This window comes from Zootoca vivipara, chromosome 3 (genome assembly GCF_963506605.1).
Source record: "Zootoca vivipara chromosome 3, rZooViv1.1, whole genome shotgun sequence".
Taxonomy (NCBI): Eukaryota; Metazoa; Chordata; class Lepidosauria; order Squamata; family Lacertidae; genus Zootoca; species Zootoca vivipara.
In genome coordinates this window covers 84,372,420-84,394,383 of record NC_083278.1, presented here as the reverse complement: position 1 = coordinate 84,394,383, position 21,964 = coordinate 84,372,420, and the positions used below count along the sequence as shown (strand labels likewise).

At 40.9% G+C, this 21,964-nt stretch overlaps 1 protein-coding gene across 1 annotated transcript in view; it reads left to right on the top strand.

The window, feature by feature from the left end:
* KCNK5 (potassium two pore domain channel subfamily K member 5) overlaps nucleotides 1-10,425 on the top strand; it is a 38,430-nt gene extending 28,005 nt beyond the window's left edge. Inside the window, exons 3-6 of the mRNA XM_035108135.2 lie at nucleotides 2,408-2,519; nucleotides 4,364-4,530; nucleotides 5,930-6,098; nucleotides 8,611-10,425. Coding sequence (XP_034964026.1) covers nucleotides 2,408-2,519; nucleotides 4,364-4,530; nucleotides 5,930-6,098; nucleotides 8,611-9,428 — 1,266 coding nt within the window. The 3' untranslated portion in view covers nucleotides 9,429-10,425. The remainder of the gene's footprint in view (nucleotides 1-2,407; nucleotides 2,520-4,363; nucleotides 4,531-5,929; nucleotides 6,099-8,610) is intronic.
* The last annotated feature ends 11,539 nt before the right edge of the window (nucleotides 10,426-21,964 follow it).

Here is a 21,964-nt window from a genome sequence, read left to right as displayed (position 1 = left end):
TGCTTCACTGACTCTTTGAATTGCAGACAAGGGTATAGATTGAAATGCAGAATTGAACAGAGATTGTGGTTAATGAAGTTATCTGCATAAGATTTAGCATATTGAGCTGTTTCAGACATTGTCATAAACCATCGTTTTACACGGCAGAATTGAGCCACATTGACCCTTATGTTTGCTACCCCCTCCCTCTGGCACAGTCATATGAATATTTCACTTCTGTTTTTTATTATGATTATTAAGCACAGCTGCTTGTTTTGCCCAGCCCAACAAACTGTGCTTAATCTTAACTCTGGTTTTCTGTGCAACAAGCCAAATTTAAGCCATGGTTAAGAAGCTGTCTTGTATTTTTTAAAAAACAAACCATAGTTAAGATTAGCCACGATTAAGGGTTTGGATGTTACACAAAAATGGAAGTGAAAGCTTCCAATCTCCCCTTTGCAACCCTGTCAGAGGAAAGGGGTAGTGGATGAGACCACAGTTTATTATGTAACAATAAATCATGGTTTATCATGACATCCAGGATGGCCTAACAGCATAAGGCAATCAGATTCTTTGATTTTGCTGTGGGAGTCTGAGGTAATGAAATATCACTTGGCCTTAAGAGAGGAGTAACTGGGAGAGATAATGGAATTGCTAGACCTCTTCCTAAAAGGGCTCTGGGCAGTTCAATCAGTCCACTCAGTTGGGTGGAGCCTGCGCTGTGCAGCAGTGCTGCATGTTTTCCCAATAACTTAAATCATGCCCATGCAAACCACATTTGTTCTTGCATTTTAGAGACCACATAGTGAAAATCGCCAAAGTCTTGCCACAAATGGCTTGCCTCATTAGACCATAGTCCTTGGGGTTGCGTTCCACTAGTTATGTTTCTGAGTGCGGCCTTAACTGATTGTGGAAATAGCCTCTTAGCTGGGTCAGCAGTTTGTTAACTTTGTTTATATCTTATCTTTCTTCATCTTCTTGTGTTATAAATACAACGTATGTGCTCATTTTGCTATCGGGTCCTTACCTGCTGGGCTACTTACATTTGTCGGGTATATGCATGACATGGGGCAGGTTTTGACATAATTTCATGCATGTGAAGTTCAGTATATTCACCATTTCTGAAGGCTACTGTTGTTTCTGAAGCATACGTGCACTCAGTTTTGCCCTTTTTATCAGTAGGTTGAGAGTGATTTCTCTGGAATTCAGCAAAAGCAAGGGTGTTTCTTCACTTATGGGGAAGTGTGAGAGTCCTAGTAATGTCACAGACAGTTTGTACTGTGAGACACTAGGTGTTATGTGAATATGCAGGTGCTGAGGTTGGCCATACAATCCACACCTTAATATTTACCGTGAATCATCCCTTTAAAGCCCCAGGCTCCTGACATCTTTCTCCCTCATCCCTGAAAGGAAAATCTGAAGGGATTGCAAAATTCCTCTTCAATTCTCTTAAGCAGTTTTGGTTTTAAAGTTTTGTTTTAAGAAAAACAAAATTATTGGTTCATTGGCTCCAACTAATGCATATCTCTTGCTGGGATCAATACTAGTATATGCAACCTACAATGGACCAATAAAAAAGGTTGGAAGTTCAGTGTGTCCCAAAGCAATGCCCACAGAAAGTCGAGGCCACACTTGTTAAAAACTGCTGTACTTGGAGAAATGTTTAAAACACTGAAATGCTTAAGTCGCAGTAATGGGCTCGTTTGCCACAAAACGCCCAAAATAAATATTTAGTGTTCAAATTGGGACAGCAAGTCTGAAAGTTTCTTTGCACTCAATTCCCTTTCTCAGTTAGCCCTGATAGCATGAAATTCATTTAGGAAATGAGGCAAAGAAAAATAAACTGAAAAGCCTAGTTTCATGGAGGCTTGCCTGAGCACAGCAAGTGTGCAAGCACTCCACTGTGCTTGTACTGTTTTCATTTGGACAGCTTTGCCAAAAGACTCCATTCACCATGCTTACGCTCTGGCCTTCATAAGACCCAAAACAACATTGCTTGTTCTTTAGAGCAACACCAAGAAATCATTCTCAAACTCAGTTTAATCACTTACTGCATTTGAAAACTGGACTATAGACTATCCCAAGTGTTTTTATGACTGCAGAATCTAATACCAAAGATAGCTCTACAGCTTTGAATAGTTACTATTTTAATTCCAATTACTTCCAAAATCTACAGCTATTAAATACAATAGGGTTTTGAAAAATATTATAAGCTGGGAGGTACTAGATTTTCTTGCCAATCTTAAAATTATCACTGATACGTTCACTCTAAAAAAAATTGAACATTTGTGGATGGGGTAAAATACATTTCCATGACTGCATTTTATTTTCGTAATGACAAAAATACTTTTGCAATGAAAGAATGACTTTCCTTGTTTAACTTTCTGGGTGCATTTTGAGTGACCACTGTCGTTTTTTTTTTCTATAGGTGGTATCAGAAGCTGCTGGACAAGGGGTTTCTATTGATGGCAATGACACCTTCAACTACTGGAACTGGCCTAATGCTGTCATCTTTGCTGCTACTGTGATTACAACCATTGGTGAGTATTCGGCTTGCTATTGCTTTCTGAATATTCTCCTTCTTAAAGCTCTGTTGAGCAAATAATGCGTAAGTCCCCATGACATTGTTGCAAAGAAGGTGATAAAATGTGGGTTGAATGAGGTAGCTGTTAGGTGGATTTGTAGCTGGTTGACTGACCAAACCCAGAGAGTGCTCACTAATGGTTCCACATCATCCTGGAAAAAATAGACAATTTGGGTGCCTGAAGGTTCTGTTCTGACCCCATTGGTGTTCAATATCTTTATAAATGACTTGGATGAAGGAATTGAAGGGATGCTCATCATATTTGCAGATGACAGCAAACTGGGAGGGGTAACTAATGGTGCAGAAGACAGAATAAGCATTCAAGAGGACCTTAACCGATTGGAGAACTGAACTAACAAAATGAATTTCAGTAGGGACAAATGTCAGGTTCTTCCCTTAGGCAGGAATAACCAGCTGCAGAAATATAAGATGGGGGACACGTGGATTGCCAGCAGTACATGTGAAAAGGACCTTGTGGTCTTAGTAGACCACAAGCTTAACATGAGTCAACAGTGTGATGCAGCAGCAAAAAAGAAGAAGCTAATGCTATTCTAGGCTGCATCAATGGAAGCTTTATTTATTATTTGTGCCTCATTCCCAACCTAGAGAGAGAAGGAGAGAAAACAGTGTTAAAGGGTTTATTTATGCTGCTTTTTGTTTTGCAAAATTTTTCATGTTGTTAAAAAAAATCTTGTAAGATGTAGGAAAACATCAGAGCCACAGTCTGTTTGTCTTGAGAAAGAACATGCATAGTGTTAGAAAACATACTGACCAGAGTAGGTAGGCATGGGGAGGTAGAAACCTTATTGCATAACCAAATAAAGCACTATGTTCTACTTGTTACAATTATTAAAAATAATTTGAAGGAAGCTTGACATTCTTTCCTCCTCCCCCTGCCCAGAAAAACTTTGTACAAACAGTTCAAGAAAGCAAAAACTGGCTTAAACTTGAATATTCTTGTTGACTTACCACAAGAGGTGGTAAAGCCATGAGGACTGAAAGCAGAAGAGAGTTGTTTTTGTCTCTCTCTCTTTCAGTGGCACGGGACTGAGCAATTTGGTATATGCCATATAGTATTTAATAAAGCTTGGGGTCAGTTTTCATGGCATATATAACCTGTCTGAATCCTTAAACAGAATATCTTCTGATCCCATCTTCCTAACAATGTAGAACAGCACAGAACAGAGCTGTTTTCACAGAGCAGCAGCTAAGTCAGTGGTTCCTCCACCAGCATTGCAGATCAATCATCATGAGATGACAGCCTGGCAAATACAATGTCTTGTTCAGTATTCAGCTCCATAGTTACTGACTGGCTTCTGAAATTTCACTGTCTATCCACTCATTTTCAAATGTCTTTATTAAGGGCTGAAAACTTCACTCGTTTTAAAGTGGAAAGCATAGAATCTTAGGACTCGGAATTCTGAAGCCAGCTTCTGTGGATGCAATGTGTAATTCAGAATATTTTGTTGTTGTTGTTGTTGTTTAGTCGTTTAGTCGTGTCCGACTCTTCGTGACCCCATGGACCATAGCACGCCAGGCACTCCCAGTTCATATCCTATTACTGTTTGCAGTGAGTGCCCATGTGTGTCTGATACGTATATGAAGGCTATGATAATACTGACATGCTACTTACTAAATGATCATATGTTACACAGTAGAGGCAAGTAAAAATCTTGCAGGACGTCGGACCCAAAACTGTCATGTGTGAAGAAGCTCAAAAACTTTCACAGATAATAAATTATTATTGTTTGGTGCTTGAAAATGGCATTGGTAACTTTTTAATACAATGTTCTTTTTCAGGATATGGAAATGTTGCTCCGAAGACTGTAGCTGGACGACTTTTCTGTATATTTTATGGACTCTTTGGTGTTCCTCTCTGCTTAACATGGATCAGTGCTTTGGGAAAGTTTTTTGGAGGACGTGCCAAGAGGCTGGGCCAGTTCCTGACAAAGAGAGGAGTAAGCCTGGTACGAAATGAATTTCTGATTATCTTATTGCCGGCACAGGATGCATGGAACTCTGAAGACCTTTAAAATCAATCTATGAGACAGATGATGCAGAAAACATTTCCTTTATTTAGAAGCAGCTCAGATGCAATTGATCACCTTTCCTTACCGATAACAATATTGATGCACGCCTGAACAGCTTGCAGTATAAATTGGTACTGGGCAGTTAAAACCAAGGCAGCTAAGCAGTTTGAAATTTTAGTGCAAATTCCTATGCATGAGCTACACAAAAAATGCAAAGGATATGTATATGAAAATTACCCATGATTCACATATCAACATATCAGAAACAATTTTAGATGATTGTGAATTTCCCCCCTTGGTAGCTATTACCAGCCTTCCATTCTGCCCGAACTTCCCCTCTTTCCTCTGTTCCCTACTTTCTTGGTCCATCCTATAGTCCTAAGACTGTCCATACATTGCAGCTAGAATACATTGCTCAGATATGGAGCTAGAATACATTGCCCAGATTCTTCACGTAAATTCTAAATAAAAAAGAGTGCAGAACCAGAACTGTCACTGGCTTCCTGCTGTTGCTTAGCAAAGAATCTGAATGAGTGGCATATGCTTCAGAATGTAAAAGGTTGGAACCCTGTCCAGATCTGTTAAAATGATATTTCCTTCCCCTTTGTCACAGTATTTCTGTACTCTTCTGTTTCCCTCTAAATTCCCTGTTTTGAGGGGCTGAGGCTTATCAAGCTGAAGAAATACATTATGTTCTCGTAGGATTGAGCAATCCGCTCTTTCTGCTAGATGGGGTTTCTTTTGGTTTGTTTGTTTCCCTCTTTCTTGGGTGCTGGGTGAATCTTCATTGGCTAGAAAGAACTTGCTATTGGTTTAAACTTCATCACATTGTGTCATATAGCTTTATTGCAACACAGGTTTTGCACTATGTATTTGCCATGTATTATTATTATTATTTTGCTCTGCTGAGGTATTTATGTAAAAGAACCTCCATTTCAAAAAATCTACAAGTTAGAAACTTGAGAGAGAATGGTAGTTACTAAGAGGTTTCTGTGATTTAACTGTTAAACTGTGGGGCAGGATCCACACAAATGCTTCACAAAGCAAAAATGCTATGGGAAAATCCATGGTGTGATGATTTTATGCCAAGATACTTCTTGTTTTATTTACCAGCAGGAAAACAGAAAGAAAAAACATGTCCAGAAATAACCAGAAAATCAAATGAACCTGCATTTTACTTGTTTACTTCCTATATCTACTTCCTTCAGTTTAGCTGCAGTTGCTACATTCTTGCCACAGGATAGACGGTTGTTGTGGTTTTGTTTCATTAATGCAAAATGCACAAGAAGAGAACAAAATGATTCATCTTTATCCCCCCCCCCTTCATTTATTGCAGAGAAAAGCACAAATTACATGCACTGCTATCTTCATCCTCTGGGGAGTCCTGATCCACCTGGTTCTTCCTCCCTTTGTCTTTATGGTGACTGAAGGCTGGGATTATATTGAAGGTCTCTACTTCTCATTCATCACTATTACCACCATAGGATTTGGAGACTACGTTGCTGGTCAGTAACAGTTCATGTCACCTTGGCAGCTAATAGCATTAATACTTTGCAAGTTTGCAGCACTTATTAACACAACCGCCAACTGCAAAGTCAGTGGGTGGAGTTACAAGAGTGTTTACCTATACAGTGGAACCTCGGTTTATGAATTTTCGGTTTATGAACGCCGCGGACCCACCTGGAACGGATTAATTCATTTTCCATTGCTTTCAATGGGAAAGTTCACTTCAGTTTATGAACGCTTCAGTTTATGAACAGACTTCCGGAACCAATTACACCCATGCTTCAGTTTATGAACACTTCAGTTTAAGTACTCCGCGGACCCGTCTGGAACGGATTAATCCACTTTCCATTACTTTCAATGGGAAAGTTCGCTTCAGTTTATGAACGCTTCAGTTTAAGTACTCCGCGGACTGTCTGGAACAGATTAATCCACTTTCCATTACTTTCAATGGGAAAGTTCACTTCAGTTTATGAACGCTTCAGTTTATGAACAGACTTCCGGAACCAATTGTGTTCATAAACCGAGGTACCACTGTATAAGTGACTCATCTCCACATTTTATTGGCATTGGCATTGCCAGTTCTGCAAATAAGAAAAATCACATGGGCTGTCATGTGGGTGGTTCTTGGTGCATGCACAACTGACATAAACCATCAGATTACATGTAAGCATTGGAAGGGCAAATTATTAAACTGAGAACAGCAGTTGCAGTCTGTCTTTTTTAATCCCACAAGCAAGCGTATCTCATTGTGTGGTGACACACTGAGGGCCGCCTTTGTCTGAATGCGGGATCTTTTCCCCCTTGAGGCACTGGCAGCTCTTACATTACTGGGATCCCACCCCATGTAAAGAAGCATAGGTTCAGCCTCGTGTTTGGCATTATGTTACTGTGTGAGGCTCAGTATTACTTGAAGGATTGCTGCTCTGTATGGTTATGGTGCCATAGTAGGTTCTGTTGTAATGTTTGCTTTAATGGATTGCTCTTGTAAGTATTTTGTTGGCTGTATTTTGGGATTTGACTGACATTTTGCAAACCAGCTGCTTTGTGAACTGAACAAATAAAATAAATAATACTGGTGTGAGGAAGAACTTCACCCTGATTGGGGAGAGTAAAACACTAACCACAGCACTAACCCTTTGGAAACGCTACCACCACCCTTCCACTACGCTAGTGAGATGCAAGGACTCCCCACTTTCTTTAGGTGTATAATTTGGAAAATAAAGACCCACTTCAGTCACGCTGGGCGTAAAAGTCCACCCATCCCCTCTTTCTTCCCAATGTGCCCACTCAGTAGCTTGAGGGCAAGTAGTTAGACATAAGGGGCAGGTACAAATGAGTGGTCACAAATGCATGCCAAATCCCCAAAACCATTTTATAGATACTTTTGTTAAGAAGAAAAATTTAGAGACTGTGCCCAGAAGCTTTCTGAGTGACAAGATAGCCAACCAGTAGGTCTGAAAGAAAAGCACCATTAACACCTATTAGGGCTAGAAACTGGGCAGCCAATGTGTTACATGATGAGGAGATTGCCTAGGTATTCATTGATAAACAAGATCCTGTACAAAGAAGGCTCCAGTTGTAGATTCAAAGGAGGCAGGAAATTAGAAACGAAGAAGAAACGAAAGCTAAAGGGACCTTTTGTTTTAAACAGGCATGTTTAGGCAGGACAGGTCTTCATGACAATTTATCTTTGTTCAATGCAAGCATTGCTACAAGGAAAGAAGGGTAAAAATGGATGAAATGTTGCCTTGGAGAAACCATGAATGGCTAATAAGATTTGCTGTTCACTTGCTCCATCTTACAATAATGTGATTGGGCAGACACCCCCAACTTTTTAGAAGAGTTTGGATTTGATATCCCACTTTATCACTACCCGAAGGAGTCTCAAAGTGGCTAACATTCTCCTTTCCCTTTCTCTCCCACAACAAACACTCTGTGGGGTGAGTGGGGCTGAGAGACTTCAAATTGTGACTAGCCCAAGGTCACCCAGCAGCTACATGTGGAGGAGCAGGGACGCAAACCCGGTTCACCAGATTACAAGTCTACCACTCTTAACTAGGTCTTTGCACTTCTTACTTCTAAACTTGCTGTGAAGCTCTAGATGAACGATTCATCTACTACCAGTATATTATCTGTGTATTTGTAGTAGTCAAACTATGGAAACATCTGTCAGCGTATTTGTGCAGTTATTGGAATTTAAATATTATGTGACAAGTCTTTTTAATTACGGACACTCAAAGTTTGCAGAACAGACTGTTGAGGTTTGGTAATTGATCTCAGGCACAAAGGCTGACCCTGATCCCAAAGTACCATATGACTATTTTAAGTTATGAGAGGTACTACAATTAGACCATACAATTAGTTGTTCACATTTTTTAAAAATCTCATTTTTAATGGATTGCAAGCACAACTTGCCTGTGTTTCTTGTGAAACATGAAAATGTCAAGCTAATGCTAAGGCATGTATGTATGTATGGTGCTATAATTTTGTTCTCTGTTTTTTTCCTTTCAGGTGTGAATCCAAATATGACCTACCATTCACTCTACAGATACTTTGTGGAGCTGTGGATCTACCTAGGCTTAGCATGGCTTTCTCTCTTTGTTAACTGGAAGGTCAGCATGTTTGTTGAGGTCCACAAAGCAATCAAGAAACGAAGGAAAAAAAGGAAGGAGTCCTTTGAGACCCACCCTCCTACAAAAAAAGCTCTTCAGATGTCTAACCCAAAAGATGTGAACATTTTCAGCTTCCTTTCCAAGAAGCAAGAGACTTACAATGATCTCATCAAGCAGATTGGAAAGAAGGGTCTGAAAACAAGCAATGACAAAATCCTAAATGGAGAGCCAATGAAGCCAGCCTTGCAACATTCTAGCCAAGATGTCAAAGTGATGTACACAAGGAGCAAGTTATTTGACTATGATGAAGTTTCTCTGGGACTCCAAAACTTTCATGTTATGAGGCATCTAACTGATAGGCGAATTGGGGATAGCGCAATTGAGGGCAGTGGGTTTGTAAATCAACTGGATCGGATCAGTGAGGAAGAAGGGGAAGCATGGGACTCCAGGGACTATCGACCCCTGATCTTTGAAAATGCCAATATAACATTTGTAAATGAAGATGAGGATGAAGAGGATATTTCAGATGATGAAGAAACTTCAAAGTCGTCTATGGATGACAATCTTGCAGAGGAACCCGAGTCTCCCAAAAAACTGGTGACATTTTCATCCTCTGATGAATCTACATTTACCAATAATGATTTAGAGATATCTGTGCCTTATGAGCAGCTAATGAATGAATACAACATAGTGAATACTGCAAAAGCTGCAACGTGAATAACAGCTTTTTCTTTTTTGTTACTGGCTTCCTGAAGATCCTTTAACACAGATTTGAACAGATGGACATGCTTGAGGAGGGAAAAGAGGAAGGTGTACCATGTTTGGCATTTTCCACTGCCACCACCTCCTTGCATTAGCATGCTGAAAGTGTTCAACAGCTGGATGTTATCTCTAGTTGTTTGTTACTCAGTTTGATTACTCACTGTGAAGTGACAATTCTAATAACTCGAGGGTTCCTTTTCCCTTTGGGGAGTTGGTCATGCTTGAAGTTAGGAAGAAAAGCCTAGAGTTATTGGGCCTATTCAGTATTTGATTAAGAATGACGTTCTGATTTTGAAATCAGACTGGTTTGGATTGATTGTATGTATAACATGGCTGGTTACTGCACTAACTCTTGATTTCTGAAAAACTGAATTCAGATCATGTCTAGGCGCAGAGTGGAAAATGTTGATTGTTTCATGCAAGCTCAGAATCGCACAATGAAGCTCTCTTTCCATTCTCCTTCAAAGGGATGCTTTGAACCAGAAGGGCTGAGTATCTAAAGGTCAGAGTTGAGATACATTGGCAGTCCTGACTAGGGAACTTGAACAATAACTGCTCAAGTTATGCCAGTTCTGTTGAGTCGTGAGCTGAAGGTCCATGAACAAAAGCACTAACTTAGACACAGAACCAATTTTATGGAGACATTATATCTTCTATTATACAAGAAAATATCTGCAGTTAAACCTGGTGATAATGAAAAGTACATATGACTAATATTTAAAATTTAGTAACAGATTGGTGCGAGATTGCAGATGACAGATTTAAAATGAAGAAAAGCACAGTGGCAAACTTGTGTTTTGTCTCAGAAGTGCCCTTCCATTGTCCATAGTCTACAGAAAATACTTGAATTTCATGTGCTCGTGTCTCCTAAGTGAAGTTTGGTGACACTGCCCTTTTGAATGACTGATATATATATATATATATATATATATATATATATATATATATATATGCGCAAAACACAGCCTGAATACCTTGATGTACATCTGAACAGCCTAATAGCTGCTTTGTTATATTCTCTGATTCTAAAACATTCCATTTTTTCCACTCCATTTGATACTTTAGATTAGATGTGTATTTGTTATGGGCACACAATGTTGTTGGTTTTTCATATATTTCTGCTGTATTTCAACTGCTTTCTAAGTAAAATGTTAACTAGCATTTGGGGAGAGTATGAGAAGACTTATAAAAAGCAGCAGAAGCTGGATGTCATGGCAAAGGGCTTTATCTGATAATTGGCTTTGCATGGCAGAGAAATAAACTCAGTGGTTGGTTTTCCTTTTTAAATTACATTGTAAGTCTTTGGAGGAGAGTTACAATGATGAACAATCTAAGCAAGTGTTGTAGCCTAAGTGTTCTAGATCACAGTCCTAGAGATGTTTGAGGATCAGGTTGTAAGTCACTCCAGTGTAGATTTTAATTGTACTTCCTCCTGTTTTGATCTGAAATGGAAGAATTAGTGGGTGATGAAAATCTTGGGGGGAGGATTTTTGAATCTGACATGGTAAGAAGGGCCAAGTGGAATTTTTGCAGTGCTGACCTTGAATGATTAGATATATTCAAACTTCTCTTTTTGACTACTATTTGGCTTCTGAAGAGTAGGGAAGAGGTGTAGTATTCCCTTTATTAGAAAATGTCTGTGGAAGGACAGCTCAAAGGCATTAGCTGGAAAAGATGGTCTGTTCATTTCTGTTTGGAAATGTATACTGTATATGCAAGGAAGGTTGCAAGAGGAGAAAAGAAATAAGAAGGAACCCAAAACTTCTATTTTCTCACACTTTTCTAGACAGGAAATTGTTCCATTGGATTTGCCAGTGCTATCTTATGCATTATGTAATGTATAGCTGAAATAAGGCCAGAAGGCTAGTGATGTTTCTCTTAGAGGCTTCATGGCTAATTTTTAATATTTAGACTGACCCTTTGCAGGCATGACTTAGTTTTACCACTGTAAAACAACATTTGGCATCAGTTTCACAACTCAAAAAATGTTGTCCTGCTGTTTTTATCAGTGACAGTGTTCCTCATATTAATAGCAGTTAATACACTAAGTATTGAACTGTGTCCCATTTTTGTTACAGAAGTGCAAATCATTTTTATGAAAATAACTTCATAATCTTGAGATTGCATTCTGGTATGTCTTCCATGAATTGAATGACTTAAAGGTTCTCTCTGTACTAAAAAAGGTACAAAATGGTGCACACTATGAAATTTCTTTTAGTGTCAAGATCAGTATAGGAACAGCCAAGAAACAATATACTGTATATGGTAATTCCCTTGAAACATTACATCTTCTTGGTGTGACTGTTGTGTTGTTTAGTGCATAGGCAGGCAGAAACAAAATGATAGGATCTTGAAGCTGAGGTCTCCATCTTAAGGCTCACCTGTACATCTACAGGTGAGCTTGTGTGTCCTGATGAAAACATACCCTAGGTTAGGTACTGCTCTTTAGATGTGATTAACACCTTCCTAGGAAATTTTCTGCATTTTAGGAACTTTACCCACTTCCAAGGAAACCTTATCCTTGGTTTAAGTGAAGACAAATTTGATAGATACAAGGACTTCAATGTTCTGCCTAGTGCCTGGTTAAAATCAAAGTGGACATGTGTGAAGCAGCTGGGTCATCTGGTAGAATCTTACCTCTGAACAAATCCACCATGTGCCTTGCAGTGGGTTTTTTTGGTCATAAAGTGGCCAGCCCAAAAGGCTATATGCATAACCTACTGGATCATGGCTTTTAGCTGCTGAAAGCTATTCATTTACCCTTCACTCTTCTATGATTCTACCCGTTAGTTGTTGGTTTCTTTCTTCACCTAGCTTTCATTAAACAATGGAGTCACCTTAGACTTACCAGAGGACTGGTTTGCCTTAGCATTCTCCCGGTCTGAAGTACTGTCTTCCATGTTTAGTGGAGCTTCAGTCTTTTCAGTCTAAGTCCCTTTGAAGTGCCTTTGACTAGCTTGAATTCTCAGCTACGTATTGAGAAGGATTTGCATAATGTGAAAAACAAGTGAAAGTGTTAGGTTTGGAAACTTCTTCTTCTCCTCTTCCTGACAGCAGGGAATCTCCGCTTTACGTTCATGATAAATTATATAGGTGTTTATGGAAGGGATTTTTTTTTTAAAAAAAAGATAGCTGCTAACCTTCAAAAGCACCAGAGCATCAATCTTATTCATGTGTTTCAGTAGGGAAAGGGAGGAGTCTCTTTCCCACCTTTGTTTACCAAGCTGTGGATCATGAAACCTTGGTACTGCTGCTTTACCTTTTGCCCCACCTCTACCATTGTCACTGGGCTCAGAACAACCCAGGATGCTGGCAATAGCTGCTAAGCTTCATAGTGTTATTGGGAGGTTCCCTAAATTGGACTAAAAAGACCATCAACTCTCCTCCTTTTTCCTTAACAGTGTATAGCAGTGGTTTTCAACCATTGTGCCTTGAATGATGGTCAGGGGTGCTGCAGGCAGCACTGGCCTCTGTCCCTCTTTCTTTCCCTCTTCCTCTGATGCCCTCTTGCATCTCTGCATCCCAAAGACTTACACAGCTGTTTATTGCAGCAGCTCTGGCTGTAAGCTCTGCAAGCAAATGGTGCCTCTGGGAGGCACCTCTCTTTGGGGCAGGCAGCTCAGACACCAGGGACGGCAGCAGTAAGCTGCCTGGATGACTCCCAAGGAGAGGGGGAAAGAGAGGTGGTCGAGGGAACACCCCACAAGGGAGGGTGTTCAAAAAAAGGTGAGAGGCTGCCAGCTTTACACACAAGGGGTGACACTACTGGACTCCTGAGTCCCACAGGGGTGGCACGGAAAGAATGTAGTTGGTCAAGGGAGCCGTGGACCACAAAAGGTTGAAAACCTCTGGTGTATAGGATATTCTCATGACCAGAATTAGCCAAACATTGGGGTCATTCCTGGGACTGAGATTGGGTATTCAACTATCTTATAGTAGGGTGGCAACTAGGTGAAAATTTGCTCTGAAAAATACAGGAGAAGCTTTACAACCCACCCGCCAGATTGATGTTTGATTGATATGCATATCTACTGCAAAACTGACCCATGGATAGTGTAAATGAGTATATCACCCTAGCTTTTCTTTTAAATGGGCCCACTAAATGAAACTCTGAAACTCTTGCTTAAACAACTGTTATGAACTGAATACAGTGGTATGAAACTTTTAAGCAACATTTTTTATTGGTTCTTCTTAATTCGAATGCATAGTTGACTCTGTTGCTGGCAATGGGTGTTTCAAAACATATAAACTAAAGTTTTTTTGCCCTGAGCATGATTTGATTTGACCCTTATTTTATTGGTACGGTACAAGTGAAAATGTACTAGTATCTTCTCTGGAAAAAGTATTATGTATCCCTGCTGATTTTAAAAGTTGCCTAGAGCCTTTAGTTTTCATGCTTTCTATGCTGCACTGAATTTTAAAATGAGGGTCTCCATTTTCATATGGTTCTGGAAGTGTGCACAAACCTAATGATCTCATCTCTCACTCCATCACATGAATAGATACAACTCCTGTTTCAGTCTGTACTTTTGTTTGCTGATTTGTGTCACTGGAATCACTGTCTGTACATATTAGACTTTGTAAAATGTAATTTATTTTAACTCTTTTTCAATAAAAAGTGATTTTTTTATATATATAAAAAAGAAGAAGTTTTCTTCCTCACACTGAATGGACATTGACAAAAGGAAATGACATACTAGACTGAAGTCAAGAAAGTTGTGGTGGGGAAACATATTGTGTGGTACTCACCTATTTATCTACTTGCACTGGTCTGCTTTCGAACTGCTAGGTTGGCAGAAGCTGGGGCAGAGCAATGGGAGCTCACCACCACCGAGCGGATTCGAACCGCCAACCTTCCAATCGGCAAGGCCAAGAGGCTTAGTGGTTTAGACCACTGCACTACTCACGTCACACTCTCTCGAGTGGAACAAAGCTACTAGCACCACTTTGTGAATTTTATAATCTCAAAAATTTTCAGCAATTTAAAACAGTTATTATGTTCACAGTTACACCAAGTAACTTAACCCCTTCTTAAAGAAGTTTTAAATAACATTGTACAATGTAATGCCCAACCCCTGGTCCCCATTCATTATAATATCCTTCCCTCTCCCACACAGGAGACCTGGCTGCCCCCCACCTCTGCAATGGCTTATTATAATTCCTTACTACAGAGCTTGGACATTCTTCTGCTACTGCAAAGCATTTGCTAGAATCTTATTTCTACAAAATGCTGCTGCTTTCAGGTTGTGCAACATTAGTTGCCCAGTGGAATGGGCGGTTTATGGCGAATGTTACACAACTAGCAGATTATGGCAAACCTCAGAGTTGGGGCAACTTCTTAAAATGAAGACAAATGATCAGAGAGTTGCATTAAAGGAAACCACACGCTTTTATGTCATGCCACTAACACATTCTGATCTTGACTAACCAACCAGCCTGCGAGGTTGGTGCATCCTTAATCGAGGAAATGCTGCAGGGTTTTTTTTTTTGCCTCTTTGCGATTATATACTGGGGCGACTGCTCTGAACAAGCAAAAGCAACCTACACTGGGATCAGAAGAGCCTGCATGCCTTACTCCCGATAGCTGGTTTATGGCCTCATGCCCCACTGATTACATCTGTTTGTACTGCTCAGTCAGTTTCTGGGTGTGTTAGGAAACACTGCTTTCTAGTGATAATTAAAAGGAAGCCATTACCCTTGTATCGGCTGAGTATTGTTTTGTGTTGATTGCGGCAAGGATGCACTGCTGAGCCAGATGACAAAGACAAGGCTTCTGAAGAGACAGTGCAGTGTAGTTGTCAAAGAGTAAGGCTAGGACTAAAGGCAGCTGGGTTCAAATGCCCACTTAGCCACAGGGTGACCTTAGATTAGTATCAGGGGTCAGCAAACTTTTTCAGCAGGGGGCCGGTCCACTATCCCTCAGACCTTGTGGTGGGCCGGACTATATTTTGGAAAAAATAATAATAATGAATGAATTCCTATGCCCCAAAAATAACACAGAGATGCATTTTAAATAAAAGCACACATTCTACTCATGTAAAAACACACTGGTTCCCGGACCATCCGTGGGCCAGATTTAGAAGGTGATTGGACTGGATCTGGCCCCCGGGCCTTAGTTTGCCTACCCATTGATTAGTTACTATGTCCCCAATGCCTAAGGAACATGAAAACTAAACAGGAAATTGCCACTCAGAAATCAAGTGACTATTTAAATTGATGGGTAAAGCTGCAGACAGCATGGCCCATGGTTGGGGATGGTGGGGACTACAGTCAAACAAATATCTGTAGGACCATAGGTTCTCCATCCCTGGTATATACAAGCCAAGGGAGCGGGTGGTGTTGTGGCCTAAACCACTGAGCCTCTTCGGTTTGCTGATCAGAAGGTCGGTGATTCGAATCCCCGTGGTGGGGTGAGCTCCTGTTGCTCTGACCCAGCTTCTGCCAACCTAGCAGTTCAAAAGCGCACCAGTGCAAGTAAATAAATAGGTACCGCTGTGGCAGGAAGGTAAATGGCGTTTCCGTGCACAGGAGTGGTTTAGTCATGCTGGCCACATGACCTGGAAAGCTGTCTGTGGACAAATGACAGCTCTCTTGGCCTGAAAAGTGAGATGAGTACCACACCCCATAGTCACCTTTGACTGGATTTATCGATCCAGGGGTCCTTTACCTTTTACCTTTACTGTATATAGAAGCCATATTGACCAGTGTTTCTCACAGGAAGCTGGCAGCTTATTATCTGAGAGGGGGCGGGAATTGGCATCCCAAAGTATGTGGTAAATGGCACACCCACTGCTGACCTTCATTATGCATGTTCAACATAATAAGGTGATAATAGATGGCATTTATTTTCCCATTCCAGTAACTTGCTGCTGTAGTGAGGATGTTGCATGAATCACGAGGCGCTATGAGAAGGCAAAGACATGATGGTACACAGTCATGTTCCCAAGAGTCTCCTACATAGGTGACCATACAACACCACTCCTCAATTTCTGTCTGCATGTTTTGCTCCCTATAATTATACTGTCATTGGGCCCACAATGAGATATCACAGGATAAAGGGAACTTCATGTCTTGGAACAAGAGAACACACAGATGTCATGGGAATATTGCCCAAAATAAGTAGCCCTGTGGTTTTACACCAGACTTTACCAGCAAAATGCTGGTTGGATTGCCACCATTATGTGGAGAATCTCCAAGTCAAATTAACAACCAACCAACAGCCAAACTAACAGCCTACAAGAAAGTCCAGTTGTGGTGCAAAAGATGCACCACAGATGCGCTGAAGTAAATGTTGCACCTGTAAGAAATATGACATCCCCATGGAGGGTTCACTATCCCTATTGTGCTTCACAGGTGGGGAATGGTGAGCCCTCCATGGAGATGGCACATTTCTTGCAGGTGTAACATTTACTTCAGATATTTCACCAAGTGATGGGGAAGCTGCAGCTCTCTAGATGTTGTTGGACTCCCAGCTCCCACTGGCCTCAGCCAGAATTGCCAATGTTCAGGATCTTGGTAATCATCCAACAACATGTAAAGCAGGCATCCCCAAACTTTGGCCCTCCAGATGTTTTGGACTACAATTCCCATCATCCCTGACCACTGGCCCTGTTAGCTAAGGATCATGGGAGTTGTAGGCCAAAACATCTGGAGGGCCACAGTTTGGGGATGCCTGATCTAAAGGGTCATAATAAAAATTAATTGGACAGAACTTCTAGAGGGCCATGGGCTCCCCATCCCTGTGTTACAGAAGAGTTTTGAAATTCTTGGCTCTTGCAATCCAAGCAGGTCTGTCTCAACTAGGAGATCTATAAATGACTACAGAGCTTCACCTTGTACCAGTGTGAGGAAACCAATGTCACAATCACAGTAATGTGACAGACACCTAAAAGGAGAGTTCTCTTGAGAAGGCTACAGCTCCCCTAACCAATCTTTTGTTGGCAAGATACTTGTCTGGCACTGATTTATTAGGAAGTGTTGGTTACAATCACCATTGTTGAAGTCCCATAGCATGCTAATTTGAATTGCAAAGCGATGTGATGGCTAAACCTGACATAGCCTTATTGCTTGAGCAAATTCTAACATTCCTTGCTCTGTTTTAAAGTCTAATTAAATGATAAGTTAGCAACTATAAACATATCAGGGTTATACTTGTATCTGTAGCTATTTTTTTGCTGTTTCACATTAACTCGTGATATGCACTCTACACATAGTGTATCCTTAGGCCTCTTCACCAAAACATTTCTGGCTATGGGCTTCAGTATAAAGGTAAAGGGACCCCTGACCATTAGGTCCAGTTGTGAATGACTCTGGGGTTGCGGCGCTCATCTTGCTTTACTGGCCGAGGGAGCCGGCATACAGCTTCCGGGTCATGCGGCCAGCATGACTAAGCCGCTTCTGGTGAACCAGAGCAGCACACGGAAACGCCATTTACCTTCCTGCCAGAGCAGTACCTATTTATCTACTTGCACTTTGAGGTGCTTTTGAACTGCTAGGTTGGCAGGAGCAGGGACTAAGCAACAGGATCTCACCCCGTCGAGGGGATTTGGACCGCCGACCTTCTGATCGGCAAGCCCTAGGCTCTGTGCTTTAGACCACAGCACAGTATAGTGTAGTGCTAAATCTACAGACCTGCCATAGTTCTAAGAGTCCATTAGTTAGAGCTCTGCAGCTCATAGGCCTGCAAGATATGCTATCTTAGCCAGAAAAAAACCCCAAACACCTTTCCATAGGCTTGATAAAATTGAAGCATTCACAATGTGCAATGGTGCTCACAACTATGCTGCATAAATGAAAGAATTCTGGTTGGCTGGTTGGGAGGTGTGACTATTATGTCCTTTCCTCCTGAAAGGAGTTTTGCAAATGACGGAAGAGATAGGCTCCAAAAGAGCTAACACCTTTCAGATAAATGAGTAAACAAAAATCAGGCAGTAGAATGCCATCTCGAGTATATCAGTTGTGCTAGCACATATGTGCCCTGATTAAAATTAGTATACATAATTTAGCTGATAGGCACAATGGATATTATCTTGTGACTTGAGGGGTGTGTGGAGAACCATGTTTCACAAATAGCTGCACATAAATAAATAAATCCCATATTCTGGTTGAAAATAGCCAAAATCCAGCACAGTTAAGTGTGCATAAGACACTATAAAAGTGTGATTTCAGTCCATAGCAGACAGAAACATATAAATCTGAAGCAGCAAGGGGAGATTTTAAAAGAGATGCTTCAAATCTGCCAGAGCACCAGCTGCATAGACAAAGAAGTATCTTTTGATTCCCAACACGTTTCAGCAAAAGAACAACCCTCACTCGTAAAGTAAGGCAGTTAGAGCTACTCACCCATTCAAGAGTAATCCATCTGCCTTATATTTCCAGACTGCAATCAACTCAAGGCAATACAACTGCTCAGACCACAAAACCATTCACTATCTTCAGAGAGACAGTGGCTTAAGACAGGCTTGTGTTTGTGTCTGAAACATGTTGGGAATTAAAAGGTGTGTGTGTGTGTGTGTGTGTGTGTTGTTTAGACAGCTAACAACACTCTTGCAGTTTCAGGTGAGGCATGGTTAAGTCCATTTATTTCAGTGAGTTGAACCGTGCCTAAGTCTGTACTGGATTATGGCCACATGTGTATTTCCGCAGGACTGTAGTTTAGTGGCGGAACACATGATGAGAGAGAGAGAGGGGGGGATTTAATAATCTATAATTATATCTTAATAACTGGTGTGTGTGTGTTCTCCAAATAGTTCATAAACCTGAACATCTCTGCATTAAACTGTGAGAACCCCAATCCCTTCACAAGATAGTCCTTATTAAAACAGGTAAATTTGGTCCTTATTACAATGGGATGGAACAGTGGAAGGGATAAATTGCTTGACACAAGGGCTCCTACACACACGACCAAGTATGGTAAAGGCAATAGCACACACAGTTGTGTATATGCTCCCAGAAGAGTACATCAAGGGAGTTTCACCTCCTCCTGTGACACATTAATAGGATTACCATTGGCAGTTTGTCATGAATCATCATGAGAAGCAGACATTTTGGAATTTACATACAATGCCTGTTGAATTCAGTTATCATCCTATCCCATTAAATCTGATGGTGTATAAACACTCGTTCATCTCAGTTCTGTTAACTACAACTGCTAACTGCCTCCAACAGGCGTTGGCCTCAGTGATATACCTATCACTAACAATCGCTATACCAATCACTAACAATTTTTTCTAGAAAAAGAGGTGCCAGAACTCAGCATGAATACCTCCCTCATTCTCTTAGAAAGGGAATGGTGTCCACCTGAGAGGTGCCAGAACTGAGTTCTGGCTGGAAAAAAAATGCCCTGCTAACAATGTTACTACTATCAGGCTGCTTATACACCCACAGCTGCCAAGTCCCGGTTAGAAAAATACGGGATCAGCAGCGTAGAAGCAACTTCTGGTGCCGGCGCTGCCTGATTTCCGGTGCCCCGACATGGGCAGAGCAGCACCGGGGGAAATCCGGGGGAATTACGGGATATTTCGCCATTCAGGGTGACAGCGGGACACGGCTTTAAAAACAGGGGTTTCCTGGGGGAAACGGGAGACTTGGCAGCTATGTACACCATACATTTAAAGCACAATGGATGCACATGACTTCCCCCAAAGGATCCTGAGAACTGCAGTTTACTTCTCATAGAGTTACAATGCCCAGCACCCTTAATAAACTACAATTTCCAGGATTCGGGGACGACGACACTCAATTGCTTTAAATGTAGGCTATGATTCTATGTATGGTGTGCATGCAGGCTCGGAAAAGGGCACTCGGTTGAAAACAGTAAGCAATAATATGAACGAAAGTGCATTTCTCAATGTTTCCGGGGAAACGTTGAGAAGTGTGTAGGTGTTGACAAAATCACTGTCTGAACAAAATGCCTGAAAAGAGACAAGGACTGATAAAATGGTGCTCAGAAGAAACATGGTTGGTTTGGTTTAAGAGATTTCATCAGCTTGCAAACTCAAAGTGAAATGAATGTGTAGTGGTAGCATGGAGTGGAGGAAGATTTTTTTTAAAAAAAGGAGTTCTTGCTGAAAACAAAAGATCTACCTATTATCCCAGAGAAGTCAGTTAAAGTTCCCAGTGAAATCACACAGCACGAGAATGTTGGCATTCATGTTCTTACATCACCTTCCTCATTTCATGTTACATAAGGCCTCTTTGAGGTACTAGCAACATGACGTCACACCTTTCCCCAGGATCCTTAACACGGAAGAAGGTTGCAAATGCCTTTCATTTTTACAAAATGATTTGAACCCGGGACTTCCTGCTGTTGCTGAACTGGATTAGTATGAAAGGGGATGCATCATTTTAAAATTTATTCTTTATATTAAAAATGATTGAATACTGCTGTTCATTTTAACAAAAATCAAACTGATTTAGAACAATGCATATTTACAAACCATTTTTGACTTACGGAATGTATGGACTTTTTCCTATACTTTGGAAAGAAACCTCTTAAGGGGACATTTTGGAACTCACATATAGGCATATTTAAAGCCTATATTTCCACACTTTGCTGCCTATTCTCTGATTTTAAATCTCTGTTGGGGTTCCCACACCAAAGAGTACTTGCCCCAAACTTGGATCTTGGCATCCAAGAATGTTCCTTTTATACCTCTCCCCCCCCCGAACCAACAATCTGGGCCTTATTGGAAATAATATATATATGATAAGAATAATATAGGAGAAAACTGGGTATTGAAACTTGCTTAATCTAAATCATATATCCCAGTTTTACAGTGGCCCTTTAAAGTACGCTTCACGCAGAGTATACACAGTCAGAAGTTGACCTGGCTAAGAAAACACCACCAAGAGCGTAGGGAATTATCTCCCTTATATGAAACCCCTTACTAGCTGCACACTTGTAAAAGTATGCAGATGAAAATACAAACGGCTGGGTTTCTTTAACTGAAAAACAAACTGAATCTAAAGAGACTTTAAACTAAAGATAAATGCTTTATCTCTTAGCAATGTTATCTACCCACTTTCCAAACCTCCCACAAGACTTCAACAAAACTCCCATTAAACTGTTGTTGTTGTTTAGTCGTTTAGTCGTGTCCGACTCTTCGTGACCCCATGGACCATAGCACGCCAGGCACTCCTGTCTTGCACTGCCTCCCGTAGTTTGGTCAAACTCATGTTCGTAGCTTCGAGAACACTGTCCAACCATCTCGTCCTCTGTCGTCCCCTTCTCCTAGTGCCCTCAATCTTTCCCAACATCAGAGTCTTTTCCAAGGATTCTTCTCTTCTCATGAGGTGGCCAAAGTATTGGAGCCTCAGCTTCACGATCTGTCCTTCCAGGGAGCACTCAGGGCTGATTTCCTTAAGAATTGATAGGTTTGATCTTCTAGCAGTCCATGGGACTCTCAAGAGTCTCCTCCAGCACCATAATTCAAAAGCATCAATTCTTCGGCGATCAGCCTTCTTTATGGTCCAGCTCTCACTTCCATACA